This window comes from Ornithorhynchus anatinus, chromosome 2, assembly GCF_004115215.2.
Source record: "Ornithorhynchus anatinus isolate Pmale09 chromosome 2, mOrnAna1.pri.v4, whole genome shotgun sequence".
NCBI lineage: Eukaryota > Metazoa > Chordata > Mammalia > Monotremata > Ornithorhynchidae > Ornithorhynchus > Ornithorhynchus anatinus.
In genome coordinates this window covers 144,470,285-144,494,334 of record NC_041729.1, presented here as the reverse complement: position 1 = coordinate 144,494,334, position 24,050 = coordinate 144,470,285, and the positions used below count along the sequence as shown (strand labels likewise).

At 46.1% G+C, this 24,050-nt stretch overlaps 1 protein-coding gene across 2 annotated transcripts in view; it reads left to right on the top strand.

Annotated features, from left to right (window-relative positions):
• Positions 1-22,160, top strand: part of SINHCAF (SIN3-HDAC complex associated factor) — a 46,339-nt gene extending 24,179 nt beyond the window's left edge. The window contains exons 2-7 of one of the 2 annotated variants that reach the window (XM_029048370.2): positions 8,387-8,462; positions 10,282-10,429; positions 14,818-14,917; positions 18,520-18,646; positions 20,008-20,158; positions 21,918-22,160. In XM_029048370.2, the coding sequence (XP_028904203.1) occupies positions 8,432-8,462; positions 10,282-10,429; positions 14,818-14,917; positions 18,520-18,646; positions 20,008-20,158; positions 21,918-22,077 (717 nt within the window). In that variant the 5' untranslated portion in view covers positions 8,387-8,431 and the 3' untranslated portion in view covers positions 22,078-22,160. The remainder of the gene's footprint in view (positions 1-8,386; positions 8,463-10,281; positions 10,430-14,817; positions 14,918-18,519; positions 18,647-20,007; positions 20,159-21,917) is intronic. The other variant, XM_029048379.2, reaches the window with a different exon arrangement.
• Positions 22,161-24,050: the final 1,890 nt, after the last annotated feature.

The window sequence follows — 24,050 nt, the reverse complement described above, 5'->3', positions numbered from 1 at the left end:
GTTCAGTAAATGCAGTTGAATGAAAGGAACTTCTCAGACTCTTCTCTGTGCACTCAAATGCAACCCAATCAGGCAGCAGCCACGATCCGAAAATGGAGTTGCTGTAAACAAGGCTCAAAATAAAACTGTGTGTTAGCTACGAATTCCCCGGGGTCTTGAGGATGGCAAACTCAGGAAAGGTTTAATAGGTTTGCCGAGGAGTAATCCGTTTAAAGCTGCATGTCTTGGGTCTGTGTGTGTTTGTGTATGGCATCCTGACAACACTTTAGCACCCTAGAACAAGCCTGCACAACCATCTCAGAGGAGCAGCATGGCCTAGTGGCAAGAGGTTGGGCTTGGGAGTCAGAGGATGTGGGTTCTAATCCCAGCTCTGCCCCTTTGCCATGTGACCTTGAGCAACTCACTTCACTTCTGTGCCTCAGTTACCTCATCTGCAAAATGGGGATAAAGTGAGCCCCAAGGGGGACGGACTGTATCCAACTGATTACAATGTATCTACCCTAGTGCTTAGAACAGTGCCAATTCCACCTAACAGTGCTTCTAAGCACCTAACCAATACTGTAACAATTATTATTATTATCTCAGCCACCCAAAATGACCATATTCAACTATTTACCATGGATTGTAAGGGTGCCGTGCCACATTGATATACCTTGATTCCCCTCAGGTGCAGGTAAATCAGTCGATCAGTCGTATTTATTGGGTGCTTACTGTGTGCAGAGAACTGTACTAAGCGCTTGGCAGAGGACAGATAGAAGAGTTGGCATTGAGAATGTTGGTTCAGGAGTCATTTATCGCAGTAAGCGGATACGACTGATTATTCTATAATAATGGTATTAAGTACTTCGTGTTAGCCACTGCACTAAATGTTGGGATAGATTCAGGTAAATCAGGTGAGACCCAGTTCCACATGGAGCTCAGTTTAAATTGTAGGTTCTGAGATGTCTGTGTGTGTGTGTGTGAAGCTCAAGGCTGTGATAGGAATCTGAAATGTCATTAAAGAGCCATTGTCCAAATATTGGGAAGTAGTTTGGCTTAGTGGATAGATCCTGGGCCCTGGGGATCAGGAGGACCTGGGTTCTAATCCCAGCTCTGCCGCTTGTCTACTGGGTGACTTCTCTGTGCCTCAGTTCCCTCATCTGGAAAATGGGGATTAACAGTGGGAGCCTCATGTGGGGTATGGACATACCCCAGCCCTTAGTTCAGGGCCTAGTATATAGGAATATATATAGTATATAAGAAGCAGCGTGGCACAGTGGAAAGAGCACGGGCTTTGGAGTCAGGGCTCATGAGTTCGAATCCCACTTGTCAGCTGTGTGACTGTGGGCAAGTCACTTCACTTCTCTGTGCCTCAGTTCCCTCATCTGTAAAATGGGGATGAAGACTGTGAGCCCCACGTGGGACAACCTGATTCCCCTGTGTTTACCCCAGCGCTTAGAACAGTGTTCTGCACATAGTAAGTGCTTAACAAATACCAACATTATTATTATTAGGAAGCGTTTAATAAATAGCTTTTAAAAAGGGCGGGAGGAGTCAGGAAGTAGCGCTTCGTAGGATTCCAAGACCGAGTTTGTATATAATCTGTGTGAGCAGGTTCTTTGCTCCTGGGAGATTGGAATCCTCACTGTTTCTCCCTCCTTCTCCACCTTAGCTGTTTAAAAATTATTTCTAGGAAGTTGGGCAAATCATTTATTCAGTCGTATTTTTTGAGCGCTTACTGTGTGCAGAGCACTGTACTAAGCGCTTGGAAAGTACAGTTTGGCAACAGAGAGAGACAATCCCTACCCAACAATGGCTTCACAGTCTAGAAGGGGGAGACAGACTTCTAAGGCACATTTTATGGGGAATCAATTGTACTTATTGAGCGCTTACTGTGTGCAGAGCACTGGACTGAGCATTTGGGAGAATACAGTATATGATGGGAACGGGCCTTGTCTGTCTTCATGACTTTCGTCGCCTCATCTTTTTCCTTTTTTTATAGTGTTAAGTGCCAGGCACTGTACTAAGTGCTGGGATAGATACAAGGTAATCAGGTTGAATACATTGCATGTCCCACATGGAGCTCATAGCATTCATCCTCATTTTATAGAAGAGGCACAGAGAAGCAAAGTAACTTGCCCAAGGTCACGCAGCAAACAAGTGGCGGAGCCAGAACTAGAACCCAGGTCATTCTGACTCCCTGGTAGCTCCCTCCCTGACATTTTTTTCTGTCCTTTTGTTTCACCAAATCAATTTGTTTTAAAATGTTCCCAGAAATTTATTTTGATGAGATTAAAAATTAAGATTGAGCTGCCTCATTCTCATTTGAGTAATAATTATGGTACTCGTTAAGCGCTTACTGTGTGCCAAGCAGTGTTCTAAGCATTGGGATAGATACAAGTTAATCAAGTTGGACACAGTCCCTGTCCCACATGGGGCTCACAGTCTTAACCCCATTTTACAGATGAGGTAGCCAAGGCACAGAGAAGTGAAGTGACTTGCCCGTGGCCACACAGCAGACATGTGGCAGAGCTGGGATTAGAACCCAGGTCCTTCAGACTCCCGGGCCTGTACTCTACCCACTAAGCCAAGCTGCTTTCTTACAGCACACAGTTGCCATTCATAGGCCGTTTTATCTCTTGGATGATCTTTTTTTAACCAGTCAGATAAAAGCAATAGTCCCTTTACCCAGCCTTTGTTCTTAAAGAAGAATCTTAGAGTTTAGTTAAATATTTACCAAATTAAGGTGCAGTTGAAAGGCATATCCAAAACAGATTGGAGAACAATTGTCAGTGGATTGTTTGCTTCCATTTTACTAGGTTTTTTTCCCATCTGAATTCAGACATTGGAATGACAGCTTCCATTGTTAAAAATAATAATAATAGCACTCATTAAGCCCAGACTATATGTCAAAGCACTGTGCTGAGTGTTGGGGGATAGATACCAGGTCAGCATCTGTCCCATGTGGGGTTCACAATCTAAGAGATTTGTGGAGGGCAGGATTCTTATCCCCAATTTTCCAGGTGAGCAAACTGAGCTACAGAGACTCAACCGTCTAAACCGTACTTTGCTCCACCTTCCCGCCTCCTGTTGGCGTTTGATCCCCTGGCCTGGAACTCCTTTCTTCGGAAAATCCAGCAGTCCAAAGCCCTCCTCCCCCATCCAGTCTTCCATGATTGATTCCCAGCATCCCACATCATGTAAGCCTGCCTCAGCCCTTTTTAGCGCATGTATATCCATTGGTCTTCATCTTCAACGGTGATAGAAGTAAGTTTAATTATTTTGTCCTTCCCTAGTGCCGAGTGCAGCTTTTTGCTTCCGGGGGATGCTCAAATAATAATGATGGTATTTGTTAAGCGCTTATTATGTGCCAGGCACTGTACTAAGTGCTGGGGTGGACACAACAAGCAAATCAGGTTGGACATAGCCCTTGTCCCACGTGGGACGACTACTACTATTACTGAAGAAGCAGCATGGCCTAGTGGATAGAGCCCGAGCTTGGGGGTCAGAAAGATCAGGCTTTTAATCCCAGCTCCGCCACGTGTCTGCTGTGTGACCTTGGGCGAGTCACTTCCCTTCTCTGGACCTCAGTTACCTCATCTGGAAAACGGGGACTAAGCTTGTGAGCCCCACGTAGGACAGGGACGTGTCCAACCCGACTGACCTGCATCCACCTCAGCGCTTGGAAGAGTGTGTGGCACATAGTACGTGCTTAACAGATACCAAAATTATGATTTTTATTACTACCACTGACTCACCCAGGGCCACACAGTCAGGTGGCATCTTCAGAGACCTCCTGAAAATGGCATTTTCCCTATCTACCCACCCTTCTGGTAGCTTATGCACTTAGCTTAAGAAGTTGGATACTTATCCCAGCCCCACAGCACTTATTTATCAATCCATCAATTAATCGTATTTATTGAGCACTTACTGTGTGCAGAGCACCGTACTAAGCACTTGGGAAAGTATAATAGCACGGAGATGATAGACATTATTCCCTGCCCACAAGGAGCTTCCAGTCCAGAGGTGGAAACAGATGTTAATATAAATAAATAAATTAGGGCTGTGTGTTTAATTGCTGGTGGGCTCAGGGACGGTCAGTGCAGGGCACAAATATAAATGCAAAGGTGACGCAGATGATAGTGGGAGAAGAGAAAATAATAATTGTGGTATTTATTAAGCGCTTACTCTATGCCGGGCACTGTGTTAAGCGCTGGAGTGAATACAAGCGTATCAGATTGGACATAATCCCAGTGCCGCAAGGGGCTCACAGTCTTAATCCCCATTTTACAGATGAGGAAACTGAAGCCCAGAGAAGTGAAGTGACTTGCCATAGGCCACACAATGGTCAAGTGACGGAGCCGGGATTAGAACCCATGACCTTCTGACTCGCAGGACCTGGGCTCTATCCACTATACTCTGAAGGCTTAGTCAGCGAAGACCTCTTGGAGGAGATGTGCATTTTCAAATAAGGCTGTGTTTTTTTATTATTATTATTAAGTGCCGTCGAGTCGTTTCCGATTCATAGCAACTCCATGGATGTACTTTGTCCAGGACGTCCTGTCCTCTGCCATAATCTGCAGCTTTTCCAACGGTGCTTCCGTTATCGTTGTTATGGTGTCTAACCATCTAGCCGCCGATCTGCCTCTTCCACGTTTTCCCTGGATTTTTCCTAGCATTAGTGACTTCTCCAGAGAATCAGTCCACCTGATTATGAGTCCAAAATATGCTCATCTAAGTCGAGTCATTTGGCCTTCCAAAGACCACTTTGGTTCTCCATTAGCCCTACCTGTGATGAATTTTAGCATATGTTAATGAGATGTACATTCATTCATTCAATAGTATTTATTGAGCGCTTACTATATGCAGAGCACTGTACTAAGCGCTTGGGATGAACAAGTCGGCAACAGATAGAGACAGTCCCTGCCGTTTGATGGGCTTACGGTCTGATCGGGGGAGACGGACAGACGAGAACGATGGCAATAAACAGAGTCAAGGGGAAGAACGTCTCGTAAAAACCGATGGCAACTAAATAGAATCGAGGCGATGTACAATTCATTAACAAAATGAATAGGGTAACGAAAATATATACAGTTGAGCGGACGAGTACAGTGCCCTGGGGAGGGGAAGGGAGAGGTGGAGGAGCAGAGGGAAAAGGGGAAAATGAGGGTTTAGCTGCGGAGAGGTAAAGGGGGGATGGCAGAGGGAGTAGAGGGGGAAGAGGAGCTCGGTCTGGGAAGGCCTCTTGGAGGAGGTGAGTTTTAAGTAGGGTTTTGAAGAGGGAAAGAGAATCGGTTTGGCGGAGGTGAGGAGGGAGGGCGTTCCGGGACCGCGGGAGGACGCGACCCGGGGGTCGACGGCGGGATGGGTGAGACCGAGGGACGGTGAGGAGGTGGGCGGCGGAGGAGCGGAGCGTGCGGGGTGGGCGGTGGAAAGAGAGAAAGGAGGAGAGGTAGGAAGGGGCAAGGTGACGGAGAGCCTCGAAGCCTAGAGTGAGGAGTTTTTGTTTGGAGCGGAGGTCAATAGGCAACCACTGGAGTTGTTTAAGAAGGGGAGTGACATGCCCAGATCGTTTCTGCGGGAAGATGAGCCGGGCGGCGGAGTGAAGAATAGACCGGAGCGGGGCGAGAGAGGAGGAAGGGAGGTCAGAGAGAAGGCCGACACGGTAGTCTAGCCGGGATATAACGAGAGCCCGTAATAGTAAGGTAGCCGTCTGGGTGGAGAGGAAAGGGCGGATCTTGGCGGTATTGTAGAGGTGAGACCGGCAGGTCTCGGTAACGGATAGGACGCATGGGGTGAACGAGAGAGACGAGTCAAGGATGACACCGAGATCGCGGGCCCGAGAGACGGGAAGGATGGTCGTGCCATCAACGGTGATAGAGAAGTCTGGGAGAGGACCGGGTTTGGGAGGGAAGATGAGGAGCTCAGTCTTGCTCATGTACATCACCTTGATTCTGTTTATTGCTATGGTTTTAATCAGATGTTCATCCCCTAGATTGTTTATTGCTATTGTTTTTGTCAGTCTCCCCCGATTAGACTGTAAGACCGTCAGTGGGCAGGGACTATCTCTATCTGTTACCGATTTGTACATTCCAAGCACTTAGTACAGTGCTCTGCACATAGTAAGTGCTCAATAAATACTGTTGAATGAATGAACGAATGGAGACTGTAAACCCCTTGGAAGCAGGGATCAAGTCTACCTAGGAATTCTCTTTTGCTTGCCGTAGGGCTTAATGCAGGGTCCTGCACACAGTAAGCACTCAATAAACATTGTTGGTTGATTAAACATTGTTGATTGGTTGATTATTTGACAGACCCGGGATTCGCCCTCAGATCTCCTGACTCCCAAGGTCACTGCTCTGTCCATGAAGTTTTCGGTTTAATCCAAGTCCATTTTTAAACAGTAAATTGACCAAATACTGGTTCGTTGAACTATCTCTAATTCCTCATCAGTCTTGTTAGATAATCCACTGATGCCTGTCTACTTGTTGTATTGTCTGTCTCTCCCCCCTTCTAGACCGTGAGTCCGTTGTTGGGCAGGGATTGTCTCTTTCTGTTGCGAAATTGTACTTTCCAAGCGCTTAGTACAGTGCTCTGCACACAGTAAGTGCTCAATAACTACGAATGAATGAATGAATGAACCAAGAGTTACAAGCGACTGGCTGTAGGGTTGCCTAATGGCTAGAGCCTGCATCTGTGTGACCTTGGATAAGTCACTTCACTTCTCTGAACTTCAGTTCCATCATCTATAAAGTAGGATTAATACTGTGACTGTAGGATCTGAACTTCAGTTCCATCATCTATAAAGTAGGATTAAGACAGGGACTGTGTTTACCTCAGTGCTTAGAACAGTGCTTGGCACACAGTAAGCGCTTAAGAAATACCACAATTATCATTATTATGCATGGCTCAGTGGAAAGAGCGTGGGCTTCGGAGTCAGAGGTCATTGGTTCGATTCCCGGCTCTGCCACTTGTCAGCTGTGTGACTGTGGGCGAGTCACTTCACTTCTCTGGGCCTCAGTTACCTCATCTGTAAAATGGGGATTAACTGTGAGCCTCACGTGAGACAACCTGATTACCCTGTATCTACCCCAGCGCTTAGAACAGTGCTCTGCAAATAGTAAGCGCTTAACAAATACCAACATTAGTAGTAGTAGTAGTATTAATGCTCTGCAGTGCAAACCCATCCTGCAGGCCTTAGCTTTTCATATCTTCTTCAATCTAAATAGCAAAAGGAAAAACAGGGAGTTAAGTTGTGACCTTGAGAATTTAGGTCTGGACCTTTCTATTTCTGTTGGCTAGGTAGGTTGAAATTTTCTCTGCCCTGGGTTCAGATGCTCAACTGACACATTTTAAATCCCCACATGCTGGGTGTTTTCATGGCCTGTGCTTCCTTGTAAAACTTGGCAGAGATGTTTGGAGGGATATGGTGAATTCAGCTTTCTCCGGCCCTTCACGAGGTCTTTTCTTTTTGGATGTAATGTTTAAAAGAAGCACCATGACCTACTGGATAGAGCTCGGGTCGTGGGTTCTAATCCCAGCTCCCCCACTTGTCTGCTGTGTGACCATGGGCAAGTCACTTCACTTCTCTGTACCTCAGTTGCTTCATCTGTAAAATGGGGATGAAGACTGTGAGCCCCAAGTGGGGCAACCTGATTACCTTGTATCTCCCCAGTGCTTAGAACAGTGCTTGGCGTATAGTAAGCGCTTAACGAATGCCGTCATCATTATTATTATTATTATTATTTAAAAAAAAATCAGCACCTCTGTTTTCTTTCCTCTCCGCTTTCTCCCTTTCTTGGATTTTTCTCAACTTGAAGTCCATTTTAATGGTTTCAGTTCAGAACGGAACTTGTCTGTTTGGAACTTCCCATTTTTAAGAAACCCCCGTTCTGTTTCCTGTCGAGCAAGTGGTTTAGTTGGATCTGGTTGGGTCTGTAACAGAATAAACAAGGCTCAGCTTGTGAGGGGCAAGATGAAAAAAATCCCTGTTAGTGGGAAGATAAATTATGAAAAGCAGCTTGTCCTAGTGGATAGAGCCCGGGCTTGGGAGTCAGAGGTCATGGGTTCTAATCCCCGCTCCGCCACTTGTCTGCCATGTGACCTTGGGCGAGCCACTTAACTTCTCCCTGCCTCAGTTACTTCATCTGTAAAATGGGGATTAAGACTGTGAGCCCCACGTGGGCTGATAACAACCTGATAACCTTGTATCTATTCCAGTGTTTGGAACAGTGCTTGGCACATAGTAAGCGCTTACTATAATACCATTATTATTATTATTGAATCTCCATTTTACTGAGGAGCAGAGAAATGAAGTGGCCTGACCGGGATCGCGCAATAGGCAAGTGGCAGAGCAGGGATTAGAACTCAGATCTTCTGACTCCCAGGCCTATACTCTTTCCACTAGGCCATGCTGTTTTAACAAACCAACATCAGACAAGTCAGAGATGGCATGAATAGGCAAAGGGCAAAAGCATCAGACTGTGAGTAATTTTGTTGCACTAACGAATTACGGTGTGTGTTGATGTGTGTGTTTCTGCATTGCTTGTATTTTTCCGTCTTTAGTTCACCATAGCCACCCCTGTGACATTATCTATCTCCACAGATCTAATCTGCCTGTGTGTGTATATGTGTACATATATATATATTTAAACATTTAAATGAAGTTTACTAAGTGCTTACTATATGCCAGACACTGTACTAAGCGCTGGGGTAGATTCAGGTTGATTGAGTGGAACAATCCCTGGCCCACATAGGGCTCACAGTCTCAATCCCCATTTAACAGATGAGGTAACTGAGATAAAGGATTTGTCCAGGGTCACCCAGCAGACAAGTGACAGAGCCAGGATTAGAACCAGGTCCTTAATAATAATAAAAAAAAAAAACTGTGATATTTAAGTGCTTCCTCTGTGCTGGGCACTGTACTAACCGCTGGGGTGGATACAAGAAAATCAGGTTGGACACAGTCCCACATGGGGCTCACAGTCTCCCCATTTCAGAAATGAGATGACTGAGGCCCAGAGAACTGAAGTGACTTGCCCAAGGTCACACAGCAGACAGGTGGCGGAGCTGGGTTTAAAACCCATGACCCGACTCCCAGGCCCGTGCTCTATCCATTATGCCATGCTGCTTCCCTATGTATTATTTACTTATATTGCTTATGTAAGTACCGTAAGACAGACCTAGTACTGACTTGAGTTTGTAATTTTAATTGGCACCCTGATAAGTCTTGGGGTTTTGTTTTTTTTCTTTTTTCACTTTCTTTGGCTGTTTGCATGCCGTTTCAAGTAGGCGGTAATATTAAACATGGCTAGTATGGGGGAGCTTCACTTGGAGTTTTAAAAACAGAATTGTAGGTAGAAATAGGGTGAAATTGGGATTTTAAAAACTCCATCTCTGAATTATTTTGAGTTGCTTTTCAGAGGTTCAGTGTACTTGTTTTTTTTTAACCAGCTGAATAGTCTCTTCCCGCCTCAGAGCTAAGGCTGCAAAGCCATCCAAATACCTCAGCAAAATTGCCCCTAGGGGGGAGAGAAACATTTGGTAAGGGGGCACGTGATGGGGTGTGAAGGGCTGCAGAAAAGCTCCATGAATATTCTGTGCAAGACCTGTTTTGCTTATGTAATTTGAATTCAGGTTTGTTGGAGTGTGACCTGATATTGTCATAAGTTCAGTGTGTGGCCAGATTAGAGATTTGAGGCGGTTCCTGTTTAAATATAAGAAAAATGCTTGGGAAGTCATTCTTCTTACAAAAGGTGAAAGCTGTTGAAGTTGTGTGATTTTTGTCTATTTTGTCACACTGCTGTGCGAAGGCCCCTTCACAGTAAGCATACTATAATTGTCAATATGCATTGAGCGCGGAGTGCACAGCACTGTACTAAGCACTTGGGAGAGTAGTGTGGCTTAGTGGGTAGAGCATGGGCCTGGGAGTCAGAAGGACCTGGGTTCTAATTCCAGCTCTGCCCCTTGTCTGCTGTACGGCCTTGGGCAAGTCACTTCACGTCTCTGGGCCTCAGTTTCCTCATCTGTAAAATGGGGGTGAAGACTGTGAGCCCCAAGTGGGACAGGGACTGTCCAACCTGATTAGCTTATTCGTACCCTGGGCTCAGAACAGTGTTTGACATATAGTAAATATTTAAAAAATACCTTTATTATCATTGTCATTAGTATTATTATTATTGTGTCTTGGTCTGGTTGGGCCATTCCGTGAGGGGATGGGTTAGTCAGCGTCCCACTTCCGTGGCTTTTTGCAAGGTCGCCTGAACCCCCCCTCCCCGTGACCATTCCCGTTTGCTCTTCCAGGCTCCCGCCGAGCAGAGAAGATGTTTGGTTTTCACAAGCCAAAGATGTACCGGAGTATAGAAGGCTGTTGCATTTGCAGAGCTAAGTCATCTAGTTCCCGTTTCACCGACAGTAAACGCTACGAGAAGGATTTCCAGAGCTGCTTTGGGTAAGATCGGATGGGAATGGCAGATTCCCTGTTGCTCTGGAAAGTGAACTTTGCCGGGGAGTGAAATGATGGGAAACAAAAGGTCCGGGGCCATTGGGTTTCTCTGACTGCTGGTGGTTAGATCACTCTTTTTTCCATATGAGCTTGGCTGGTTCCTTCTGCTCCTTGGGATACAGTCAGTCAAATATGTCTGTTAGATTGTCTCCCAAGTGTTTAGTGCAGAGCTCTGCACGCAGTAAAAGCTTAATAACTGACTATTGAGCTCTTATCGTATGCAGAGCCCTGTACTAGATGTCTGGGAGAGTACACTATAACCGAGTTCATTCATTCGGTTGTATTTATTGAGCACTTACTGTGTGCAGAGCACTGTACTAAGCACTTGGGAAAGTACAATACAACAGACACATTCTCTGCCCACAGTGAGGTTAAAGTCTAGAGGGTTGGCAGATATGTCTTAAAAATTCGGACCAGAGTGCCACCCCTCTCCCTCCTATAATTGATATTTTCTTATTAAGTGCTTACTGTGTGGCGAGTGCCGGGGTAGATACAAGCTACCCGATTAGCAGGCCTGGTGATACAGGCCCTGTCCCACATGGGGCTCACAGCCTAAGTAGGAGGGAGAACAGGGATTAAATCTCCATTTTGCAGTTGAGGAAACTGAAGTCCAGGCAAGTTGAAGTGACTTGCCCAAGGACACCCGACAGACAAGCGGCACAGCAGGGATTTGAACCCAGGTCCTCTGGGTCCCAGGCCCGTGCTTTTATCCACTATTACACTGCTTTTAGTTGATAAGAGTGTTTATTGAGCACTTACTGTGTGCGGAGCACTGTACCAAGCACTGGGAAAGAGTACACAAGTGGGAATGAGGAGATATAAAGTAGAGCTAAAATAAAGAAGTAAAAACATGGTTTCAAATGCCACCTCATAATTATTGTTGGGGGTTTCCTGAAGACAGTAGGTTTTCACTGTCCAAAAGCAATGGAGATTTAGGTAATTTCAGATTGATTTGCTCCACAGAAACAGTCCATCTGATAGGAATAGTGTTCATTAAGCATTTATTATGTGTAGAGCACTGAACTCACTGCTGGGAAAGAATGAACAGGTGGGAATTTGATGAGGTCTATCATGGGTAGGTCCACTTTGCTATCCTCCAAGAAGAAAGTCGAACAAATAACTCGCTCAATTCTCTGGTGGTGGTATGCACACCTAATAAAAAGAATAATAATTGTGGTGTCTGAGCACTTACTGTATGCTAAGCACTGCAGTTGCTAGGTGATAATCAGGTTCCTTGTGCTCACAGTCTTAAGAGGGCGAACAGGGGTTGGATCCCCATTTTACAAATGAGGTAACTCAGGCATAGAGAAGTGAAGTGATTTTGCTCAGGTCACACAGCGGACAAGTGGCTGAGCTGGGATTAGAACCCAGGTCCTTCTGACTCCCAGGCCCCTCCTCTTCCCACTAGGTCACACTGCTTCTCATGGTAGGGTGAGAGTTTTTACCAATACCATAGCATAAGGACACTGAAATCGATTTTCCCCCATCGCCCCCTTTCTCTTCTCAGTTGCCTGGAGGCAGTAGAAGAAAAAACAAGTAAAACTGGGTTTTCATTGGATTTGGTGAGGTGTTTCAGCCTTTAAAAATCCCTTTTTTTAACCACCCTAAAAGGGCAGATGGCAGGGACTTGGATTTGTTCATTGATTCAGTCGTATTTATTGAGCGCTTACTGTGTGCAGAGCACTGTTCTGTGCAATTTGGCAACAAAGACAGTCCCTACCCAACGGGCTCCATGACTAGAAGTGGTGAGACAGACCATAAAACAAAGCAAGTGAACAGGTATCAATTGCATTAATATAAATAGAATTATAGATATATACACATCATTAATAAAATAGAATAAGGATTAAGATTGTGAGCCTCACGTGGGACAACCTGATTACCCTGTATCTACCCAGCGCTTAGAACAGTGCTCCGCACATAGTAAGCACTTAACAAATACCAACATTATTATTATTATTATATGTACATATAAACACAAGTGCTGTCGGGCGGGAAGGGGACGTAGAGCAGAGGAAGGGAGTCGGGGCGATGGGGAGGGGAAAGGGAAGAAGCGGAGGACAAGGGGGTCTCAGTCTGGGAAGGCCTCCTGGAGGAGGTGAGCTTTCAGTAGCTTAGGGAAGCAGCGTGGTCTAGTGGATAAGACCTGGGAGTCCGAAGGACCTGGGTTCTAATCCCGGCTCCACCCCTTGTCTGCTGTGTGACCATGGGCAAGCCACTGCACTTCTCTGGGCCTCAGGTATTACCCTATTTATTTTGTTAATGAGGTGTACATCCCCTTGATTCTATTTATTGCTATTGTTTTTGTCTGTCTCCCCCGATCAGACTGTAAGCCCGTCCCTGGGCAGGGATTGTCTCTATCTGTTGCCAAATTGTACATTCCAAGCGCTTAGTACAGTGCTCTGCACATAGTAAGTGCTCAATAAATACTATTGAATGAATACTATTGAATCTGAAAATGGGGCTCAAGAAGGTGAACCCCATGTGGGATGGGGACTCTGTCCAACCCTATTAGCTCGTATCTCCTCCAGTGCTTAATACAATGCCTGGCACACATAGTAAGTGCTTAGCAAATACCATTAAAAAAATCCAACAAAACCTGGCCTCCTTCTTTGTGTTTTGCCCCCAGTGAAGAACCAGCAATTCTACATAGCTCGTTAGCAACATACACCAAGGCGTTTTGGCTTTTTTTGTTTTGTTTTGTTTTGTTTTTTGTGATGTTTGTGAAGCGCTTTACTATGTGCCAGGCACTGTACTAAGCACTGGGGTAGATACGAGCTAATTCGATTGGACCGGATTCCTGTTCCAGGTAGGGCTCAGTCCTATTCCCCAGGCCCAGAGAGGTGAAGTGACTTGCCCAGGGTCACAAAGCAGGCAGATGGCAGAACTAGGTTTCGAACCCCAGTCCTCTGGTTCCCAGGCCCTTGCTCTTGCCGCTAGATCACACTACTTTTAGTGGTAATAGTATTCAGTGCTTAGAACAGTGCTTGGCACATAGTAAGTGCTTAACAGATATCGTCGTTGTTATTATTAAACACTGACTGTATGCAAAGCGCTCTATTAAGCACTGGGGAAGAGCACACAGGTGAGACTCGGCCATGGTCCCATCCATCGTGGGAGCTTGCAATTCTCAGACCGCCTCATGAGAGGCGTACCCTCCAATTTGAAACACTCCTTCCTTCCTTCAGTCGTATTTATTGAGCGCTTACTATGTGCAAAGCACTGTGCGAAGCGCTTGGGAGAGGACAAGAGAACCATAAACAGACCACAAGGGCCCTTTCTGGTTGCCAAGCCAGGCTGCTGGCTGCCTCTTAGGCACCATTTCATTCCTTGTTAAAATGTTTTTTTTTTTGGCCCAAGCCAAAAGTGATTTTTGCCTTTCTCTTGGGGATTTGCAGCTGGCACTGACCACTGCTGGGCTGAAGCGTCGCCTCAAGCTTCTTCAGTTCACTGAAACAAATCATGTTATGCACGGCGATGGAGCCCTTCTGGATAAGGCTAGAAAGAAGCCCCTCACCCTGGAGTTTATTTTCATTTTCACACCCACTGGGTCATTTTTCACCATTCTGTGTCTTTCACCCACAACCTTTGTTTATATCTGTCGCCTTCCTGTTTGTCACTTGTCGGGTCTTTGAAAACTTGTTGCCCACAACACAGTTTACATTTTTGTCCTGAAGCTGGACATTACTCTCTCCTCCTTGGAGGGTGGCCTAGTGGATAGAGCACGGGCCCAGGAGTCTGAAGGACCTGGGTTTTAATCCCAGTTCTGCCACTTGTCCGCTGTGTGACCATGGGTAAGTCACTTCACTTCTCTGTGCCTCTGTTACCTCTTCAATAAAATGAGGATTAAGACAAGGAAGCCCCATGTGGGGTAGGGACTGTGTCCAACCTGATTAGCTTGTATCAATCCCAGGGCTTAGTACAGCGCCTGGCACATAGTAAGCGCTTAACAGCATTAAAAAGAAAGTTTTAAGAAGAGCTCATCTCATATTTATTTGGGGTATATTGACCAAGTGTAGTGACAGATTTTTTTTGTCTGATTGTCCTTGAAAGTTATTTTTTGCCTTGTAGTTTTAAAATTTCAATTTCATATTATATCTGCTAAATTGTAGGCAGAAGACATGATTAGATCAAGGGGTTCATCGAATTTTAAAAAAAGAAACATCAATCCCGTTTTTGAAATAAAATCCACCCAGTCTTAAAGGTCAGAATCAGATCGGGCTGGAGAGTTTGAAGTTGCATTGTCAAGGGATTGGGCTTGTTCTTTAAGAAATGTGTTTGTGCATGAATTCTTTGGGTTAAAGGAAGCTTAATGAGGATTTTTCTCTTGTCAGGTTGCATGAGACTCGATCAGGAGACATCTGTAACGCATGTGTGCTTCTGGTGAAAAGATGGAAAAAGCTGCCAGCGGGATCCAAAAAAAACTGGAATCATGTTAGTGACCGGTTCCTCCCTTTTGTACTTCTTATGCCTTGTGAAAAGCGGAGCTTCCTTTTTTTCCTCATCAGAAGGAAGATCGCTTCAAGAACTCTATCGAGAATATTAATTTTGGTTTTTTGCCAAACGCTCAGTTCTCGAGAAGCAGCGTGGCCCGGTGGTTAGAGTGTGGACCCCGCAGTCGGAAGGACCAGGGTTCTAATCCCACCTCTGCCACTTGTCTGCTGGGTGGCTTTGGGCAAGTCATTTCAGCTCCCCGGGCTTCAGTTCCCTCATCTGCAAAATGGGGATTAATACCATGAGCCCACTGTGGGACATGGACTATGTCCGGCCTGATTAGCTTGTATCTTCTCCAGCTCTTAGTAGAGAGGTACGTAGTCAGCGCTTAATAAATACCATTTAAAATAAAAAACCCTCGCTTTTAACAGCATGTTAAGTAAGGGAGAAGGAGGTATGGGTTTGCTTTTTGCTTTCGTGCAGTGGTCAGACCTCTATCTGTTGTACCTACCACAATGGTGTTGAAGATATTTAGAAGGTCCCGAATGGCTGCTGACTTAGAATTTCAAATTTCATCTTAATTTAAAAGCCCTCAGAGGAGGGAAACAAGCAAATCTTTTCATAAAAGGTGGCTCCCTGCTTTTAAACTTGGGCTGGCTTGCTGAGGTCTTGACTGTCACGACAGGCCATTCTGGTGGAGCTGGGCCCACGATTCATTCAGTCAGTCGTATTTATTGAGCACTAACTGTGTGCAAAGCACTGTACTGAAAGCTTTGCCAACGTGTGGTGTTTGCTCAGCATCATGTAGAGCTTGGTGTGGTCCTTACTGGTGTTTAGGTAGTTAACAGAGCCAAGGGATGGGTTCTTTTGGCCGTTCTGGGGGTGACGTTGAACAGTGGAGCGAACATTTCACCATAATAATAATTTCTCTGGTGTTTAAGCGCTTACTATGTGCCAAGCACTTGTTCTAAGTGCTGGGGTAGATAGGTCATCAGGTCGGACACCATCCCTGTCCCACATGGGGTTCACAGACTGCACTTAGTACAGTGCTCTGCACATAGTAAGCGCTCAATAAATACTATTGAATGAATGAATGAATAATCTCCATTTCACAGATGAAGGAATGGAGGCAGAAAGAAGAGAAGGGACTTGCCCAAAATCACACCACAAAATGGCAGAACCGGGATTAGAACCCAGGTCCTCTCACTCCTGGGGCCCATGCTGTATCCACTAGGCCACGCTGCTGCTCTGTTGTTGGCAGTGTAATATAGTTACCTTTTTTAATTTTGTGTTTTTTATGGTATTTCATTCATTCAGTCGTATTTATTGAGCACTTATTGTGTGCAGAGCACTGTACTGAGCGCTTGGAAGAGTACAGTACAAGAATAAACTGACATTCCCTGCCCATGATGAGTTTACAGTCTAGAGAGGGGGAGACAGTCATCAAAACAAAGAAATAAATTTGCAGATGTGGACATAAGTGCTATAGGGCAGGGAGGGGGAACGAGCAGAGGGAGCAAGTCAGGGGCAACGCAGAGGGGAGTGGGAGATGAGAAAAAGTGTGACTTAATCTGGGAAGGCGTCTTGGAGGAGATGGGCCATCAATAAGGTTTTGAAGTTGGGGAGGTAATTTTCTGTAGCATTTGAGGAGGGAGGGCATTCCAGGCCAGAGGCAGGAGGTGGGCCAGGGCTCGGTGGCGAGACAGGTGAGACTAAGGCACATTAAGGTGGGCAAGTCACTTAACTTCTCTGTGCCTCAGTTCCCTCATCTGTAAAATGGGGATTAACGCTGAGCCTCACGTGGGACAACCTGATTACCCTGCATCTACCCCAGCGCTTAGAAAAGTGCTCTGCACAAAGTAAGCGCTTAACAAATACCAACATTATTATTATTAAGAAGATTAGCACCAGAGGAGCAGAGCGTGCGGGCTGGGTTGGAGGAGGAGAGAAGTGAGGAATAGGTAGAAGGGGGCAGGGTAATGGAGAGCTCTAAAGCCAATGGTGAGGAGATTTTGTTGGCTATGGAGGTGGATAGGCTACCACTGAAGATTTTTGAGGAGGGGAATGACGTGTCCTGAACGTTTTTGTAGAAAAATGATCCAGGCAGCCGAATGAAGTATGGACTGGAGTGGGGAGAGGCAGGAGGTGGGGAGGTCAGCAAGGAGGCTGATACAGTAATCAAGGCGGGATTGAATGAGGGATTGGTTTAACTTGGTAGCAGTTGGATGGAGAGGAAATGGTGGACTTCAGCATTCATTCATTCAGTAGTATTTATTGAGCGCTTACTATGTGCCAAGCACTGTACTAAGCGCTTGGAATGTACAATTGGGCAACAGATAGAGACAGTCCCTGCCCATTGACGGGCTCAAAGTCTCATCGGGGGAGACGGACAAAAACAGTGTCGTGAAGGTCGGACCGACAGGATTTGGTGCCAGATTGAATATGTGGGTTGAATGCCGGAGAGGAGTGAAGGATAACGCCAAAGTTATGGGCTGGTAAGACAAGAAGGATAGCGATGCTGTCTACAGTGATGAGAAAGTCATGGGGAGGACAGGGTTTGGGTGGGAAGATGAGGAGTTCTATTTTGGACATCTTAAGTTTGAAGCAACTGAAGGACGTCCAAGTAGAGATATTTTGAAGGCAGGAGGGAATGCAAGTCTGGAGAGAGAGAAGTGATCAGGGCCGGAGATGGAGATTTGGGTTTCATCTGCTTAGAGGTGATAGTTGAAGCCAAGGGAAGGAATGAGTTCTCCAAGGGAGTGGGTGTAGATGGAAAATAGAAGGGGACCCAGAACTGAACCTTAAAGCACCCCCACAGTTAGGGGGTGGGAAGTAGAGGAGTCCGGGAAAGGGACTGAGAATGAATGGCCAGAGAGATAAGAGGAGAATGACAGCGGGTGTAGACAACTCGCTCAAGGTTTCGGAGAGGAATGATAGGAGGGAGATGGGGCAAACGCTGGAGGGAGCCAGGTGGTCAAGGGAGGGTTTTTTTTAGCATAGGGGAGACGTGGGCATGTTTGAAAGCCAATGGAGAGTGAAAGGTTTTTAAGCACTAATAATAATGTTGGTATTTAAGTGCTTACTATGTGCAGAGCACTGTTCTAAGCACTGGGGTAGATACAGGGCAATCAGATTGTCCCACGTGAGGCTCACAGTCTTCATCCCCATTTTACAGATAAAGGAACTGAGGCCCAGAGAAGTGAAGTGACTTGCCCACAGTCACACAGCTGCCAAGTGGCAGAGCTGGGATTCGAACCCATGACCTCTGACTCCCAAGCCCGGGCTCCTTCCACTGAGCCATGCTGCTTCACACACACTGTTCTAAGATCTGGGGTAGGTTCAGGTTAATTAGGTCAGATTCAGTCCCTGTCCCACGTGGGACTTACAGTCTAAGTAGGAGGGAGAGCAGGTATTTCATTTTCTAGTTGGAACCGAGGAGTTCAAGTGACTTGCCCGAGGTCTCCCAGCCAGCAGTTGGCTGAGCCGGGATTAGAAACCAGATCCTCTGACTCCCAGGCCCATGCTCTTTCCACTAGGCCGTGTTGAAGCAAGAGTGGACTGGCCTTCTTAGAAGTTATTCAGTCTTCATTGTTCTCTTCCAGGTGGTGGATGCCCGAGCAGGGCCCAGTCTGAAGACGACACTGAAACCAAAGAAAGTCAAAACTCTCTCTGGAAGCAGAATAAAAAGCAACCAGATCAGCAAGCTACAAAAGGAATTCAAACGCCACAGTAAGTTGGCCATCAAGCTAAATGGGTTGGGTGGACACAGTCCCTGTCCCACATGGGGCTCACAATCTTCATCCCCATTTTACAGTGGAGTGAACTGAGGTCCAGAGAAGTGAAGCGACTTGCCCAAGGTCACACAGGAGATGTGGTAGAGCCGGGATTAGAACCCAGGTCCTTCTGACTCCCAGGCCCGGACTCCATCCACTAGGCCAAGCTGCTTCGATGGCTTCGGACCATCAGGTTTTGTGGTGGGAGAGAAGCTGTGCTGAGGAGGAGATCATTTTTGTCGCCATGAACCTTTTAATATTAAAACCCCCCCACACAAATGACTTTAATTCTTTACTTTTTTGAAAGGCCTACTCTATTTGTTTCACTCATTATCTCCTCCTCTTCATGTATTTTGCTTTCCTAAGCAGTTTTTCGTGGGTTCATACCAGTTGGCACATTGTGGCCTTGATTTTTCTCAACGCCACACTTGAAATTTTGGAGGAGGGACATGAGGAGCCACTTTCCAACATGGCACTCTCATCTTTAAAATTGGCTTGGCAGCATGTGTTGGGTTCTGGCAATCTGGAGACTGCGCTAATGAGCTGGTGCTAGCCCCTAAATTGTAAATACTTAGCCTCCCTATTGTTATTTTGTGTGTGTGTGCGCGCACACACATATATACATATAGAAATGATAAATTATGTCCATCTGGCTGAGTATTCTGGCCCAGAACTTGGTGGTGTTTTTTTTTTGTTGTTGTTTTTTGTTCGTTTTTGTTTTCATGGCATTCGTTAAGTGCTTACTTTGTGCCAGGCACTGTTCTAAGCACTGGGGTAGACACAAGCTAATCAGGTTGGACACAGTCCATGTCCCGCATGGGATTCACAGTCTCAATCCCCATTTTACAGAAGCGACTTGCCCAAGATCACTCAGCGGACAAATGGAGGAGCCGGGATTAGACCCCATGACTGACTCCCAGGCCCGTGCTCTACCCGCTACGTCATGCTGCTTCCCGCATCCACCCCAGCACTTACTACAGTGTATGGCACGTGATAAGTGTGTCACCCATACCACGGTTACTATTATTTATATGGGAAGCAGCGCGGCTCAGTGGAAAGAGCCCGGGCTTGGGAGTCAGAGGTCGTGGGTTCTAATCCCGGCTCCACCACTTGTCTGCTGTGTGACCTGTGCAAGTCATTTAACTTCCCTGTGCCTCAGTTCCCTCATTCGTAAAATGGGGATGAAGACTGTGAGCCCCACATGGGACAATTTGATTAGCTTGTATCTACCCCAGCATTTAGAACGTAGTAAGCGCTCAACAAATATCACTATTATTATTTATAAAACGTATAATGCGTTTTCCTCCCTCTTCTCAGATTCCGACGCTCACAGCACCACCTCAAGTGCCTCTCCGGCTCAGTCCCCGTGCTACAGTAACCAGTCGGATGACGGGTCTGACACAGAGATGGCGTCGGGGGCCAACAGAACACCAGTCTTCTCCTTCTTGGATCTCACCTATTGGAAAAGGTACAAACCAACCGGCAGTGGGTTCCGCAAGTTGCCAACTGTCGTAAGGATAGACCGCTGCAGCCCGTTTCCTCAGCAATTAAATGGCTTTTCGGAAACGGGTGGTGATGCACACGGCATTTGTGGAACGGGATAATAATGGGGGTGGGAGTGGGAGTTCATCCTGACAAAAGAATATTTGAAAATTTTTTTTTATCCAGTTTCAAGCATTGATAGGCTCAGTGGTAAAGTCACTATGTGAGCCCCAATGGGACAACCTGATTATCTTGTATTCTCCCCCCGCCACCCCCTCCAGCACTTATAATAGTGCTTGGCACATAGTGTTTAACAAATGCCATCATTATTATTATTAAAGTCACAACCTAGGCAGCTGATTCTAATAGTAATAATGTTGGTATTTGTTAAGCGCTTACTAAGTGCAGAACACTGTTCTAAGCGCTGGGATAGATACGGGGTAATCAGGTTGTCCCACGTGAGGCTCACAGTCTTAATCTCCGTTTTACAGATGAGGGAACTGAGGCACAGAGAAGTTAAGTGACTTGGCCACAGTCACACAGCTCACAAGTGGCGGAGCCGGGGGTTTTATAGTGGCCTCCACTTTAGACTGTGAGCCCCGTGTGGGACAGAGGGACTGTGTCCAACCCGATTTGCTTGTACCCACCCCGGTGCGTAGTACAGTGCCTGACACTACGTCATTGTTGTTGAGCTGATTATCTTGGATCCGTCCCAGCGCTCAGTACAGTGCTTGATACATAGTATCATAGAGAAGCAGCATGACTCAATGGAACGAGCCCGGGCTTGGGAGAGGTCATGGGTTCTAATGCCGGATCTGCCACTTGTCAGCTATGTGACTTTGGGCAAATCACTTAACTTCTCTGTGGCCTCAATTACCTCATCTGGAAAATGGGGATTAAGACTGTGACCCCCATTTGGGACAACCTGATTACCTTCTACGCCCCCGGTGCTTAAAACAGTGCTTGGCACATAGTAAACACTTAACAAATGCCATCATCATCATAGTAAATGCTGAACAAAAATACCATAATCATTATTGCCATGAGCCCCATGTGGGACAGGGACTGTGTTCAACCTGATTGACTTGTGTTCATTCACTCAGTTTTATGTATTGAGCACTTAACTGTGTGCAGAGCACTGTACTAAGTGCTTGGAAAGTACAGTTTACCCCAGCACTTAGAACAGTGCCTGTTACATAGCACTGAACAAATACTATAATTAATAAGTAAATCTTTTTTGAAGGTAGTTTCTCCTAAGTACACCCCAGTTTAATTTCCAGCAGAGGGTGGGAACATTTCCTTCAGAGGTGGCTGGTGCACACCGGGGTATAATTTTGAGGAGAAGCAGTGTTGCTTAGTGGATAGAGCACGGGCCTGGGAGGCAGAGGACCTGGGTTCTAATCCCGTCTCTGCCCCTTGTCTGCTGTATAGCCTTGGACAAATCACTTCACTTCTTTGTGCCCCAGTTACCTCATCTGGAAAATGTGGATTAAGACTCTGAGCCCAGTGTGGGACAGGGACCGTGTCCAACCTAACTTGTATCTACCCCAGCGCTTAGAACAGTGAGTGACACATAGTAAGCGCTTAACAAATGCCATCGTGATGAATATTGACTTCTTGGCAAATATATTTAAAAAAAAAAAGGATGAAATCATGGAAATGCCACTGGTAGTTGACGACAGATTGCTTTTTCGTCGCATCCCATGTGTGTTCCCGTCTGATTTTGCTTTCGTTTTTCCTTCCAGACAAAAAGTGTGCTGTGGGATCATCTATAAAGGGCGCTTTGGGGAGGTCCTTATAGACACACATCTCTTTAAACCTTGCTGTAGCAAGAAGGCAGCGGCCGAGAAGCCAGAAGAGGAATCCCCGAAGGCCCTGCCCATCGCCTCTCAGGAGGAATGGTGATGGTCCTTTGAAACTCTGGAAAGGCAACGCCGAGAGAATCTGCTAATCTGCCAAAAGACCGTCTCTCTAATTGTTTGGGTTTTTTTTTTCTACAGTTTTACAAACTCCCCAGCCAGCGTCTGTCTTAGGATAAAGGATTGTACATACTATTTAAGATGCTAAGTATTTCATAGGGAAGCTGTTTGCTGCTGTAAAGTGCTCTTTAAGTCTTTTTTTATGATCTTTTTCAATTCGTTCTCCTAATGAGTCAGCCTCGGGATTATCGGGGGTGGGGGTGGGGGTGGATCTGTTGTACGATACGTAGTTTAGTCTTCCTGTATTGAGAAGCGGTGGTTGTTGGGTATTTTTTCGGTTGGCCAGTAGCAATTCTTTTCCCCCCGGCAGCAGAAAGTCGATCAGAGCTCAGCCAGAGAAACTTCCCCGAACGGATATTTAAAATTTATCGTGAAACACGCCAGTCTTGCAAAGATTCTTAGGGCCCAGACCTGTACTACTGACATTTCGAAGCAAGACCAAGTGTTATTAGCCCGCCAAGCGTCACAGGGGAAAAGAGTTGCAATTATCCAGCGGGGAGTCGGCGGAATTAAGGATAAGGGTAAAACCACCCTAAAGTGGAGTTGAGTTCTGTCGTCTCCTTCCTCAGATCTAAGAGGGGGTAAGAGTAAGCTGTTAAATTGAAACCCCAGATCTTGCTGGGGAGGTCTTTAAGACTCGAGCCTCCTGTCCTTCCTTCAGCTCCTGCCAAGGTAGGGAACATAGTCTATCTATTGATGGGCTGTGAAAGAAACAGCAAACCCTCTTAGGGAAGCAAATTACAAATGTTCAGGGAGCTTGGAGCAAAACGAAAACGTAATGTTTAAGTGCATTTTCCTGTGGGATTTACATGGATGTAAATAATTCATTCAGTCGTATTTATTGAGCGTTTACTGTGTGCAGAGCACTGTACTGAGCGCTTGGGAGAGTCCAATATAACAGTCAACAGATGTATCCCCTGCCCACAAGGAGCTTACAGTCTCTTCTGTTTATTTTGTGACCGTTGCCTGCAGCGTCGGTGACTATTTTACGAATACCATGGATTGATGTCCTCGAGGACGCGTTCGATTCCGTTTTAGCTCTGGATTTCTTCGGTCGATCTTCGGTGTCACCTACGGGTGCGGCCATTTGACTTGTTTCGACCTCTTGGGATGGGCAGCACCGTCCACTGCTATGAGTTTATTCGTTGTGTTTTACTTGTATGTTTAATGTCACATTTCACAAGGAAGGGAGGTTGGGATACGAGCGAGGTGTGGTTTTTTTTCACATGAGTTTAGAAAGCGGAGACTTTGAGATCAAATAAATGCTACACGCGTAGCTATACGGTTTTAAATACGTTTTAAGAAAATTCTCTACCAATTAAAGTAGGACCAACTTATTCTGGGGGCAAGTTCACAACTCTTCTTAGAGAAGCGGCACGGCGTAGTGGGTAGAGCACAGACCTGGGAGTCGTCAGAAGGTCATGGGTTCTCATCCCGGCTCGTCTAATTGTCTGCCGTGGGACCTTGGGCAGGTCCCTTCACTTCTCCGGGCCTCAGTTGCCTCATCCGTAAAATGGGGAGTGAGACTGTATCCAACCCGATTTGCTCGAATCCACCCCAGCGCTTAGTACAGTGCCTGGCACACAGTAAACGCTTAACAGATGCCACAATGATTATTACTATTATTTTCTGAAAGTTTGGGATTGAGGGAGGGGCTATTCAAACCGAAGATAGGGAGGAATCGATCCTTTTAAGGATGAATTTGGAGAAGTGGGGACAAGAAGTCCTACTAATAATAGTCGGGGTACTTGTCAAGCGTTTACTCTGCGTCAAACACTCTGTCAAGCTCTCGGGTCGATAGAAGGTAATCCGGTTGGACACAGTTCCCGTCCCGTGTGGGGCTCATGGTAGAAGTGGGTACTTCACCCCCGTTTTGCGGAAGAGGAAACGGCGCCGAGA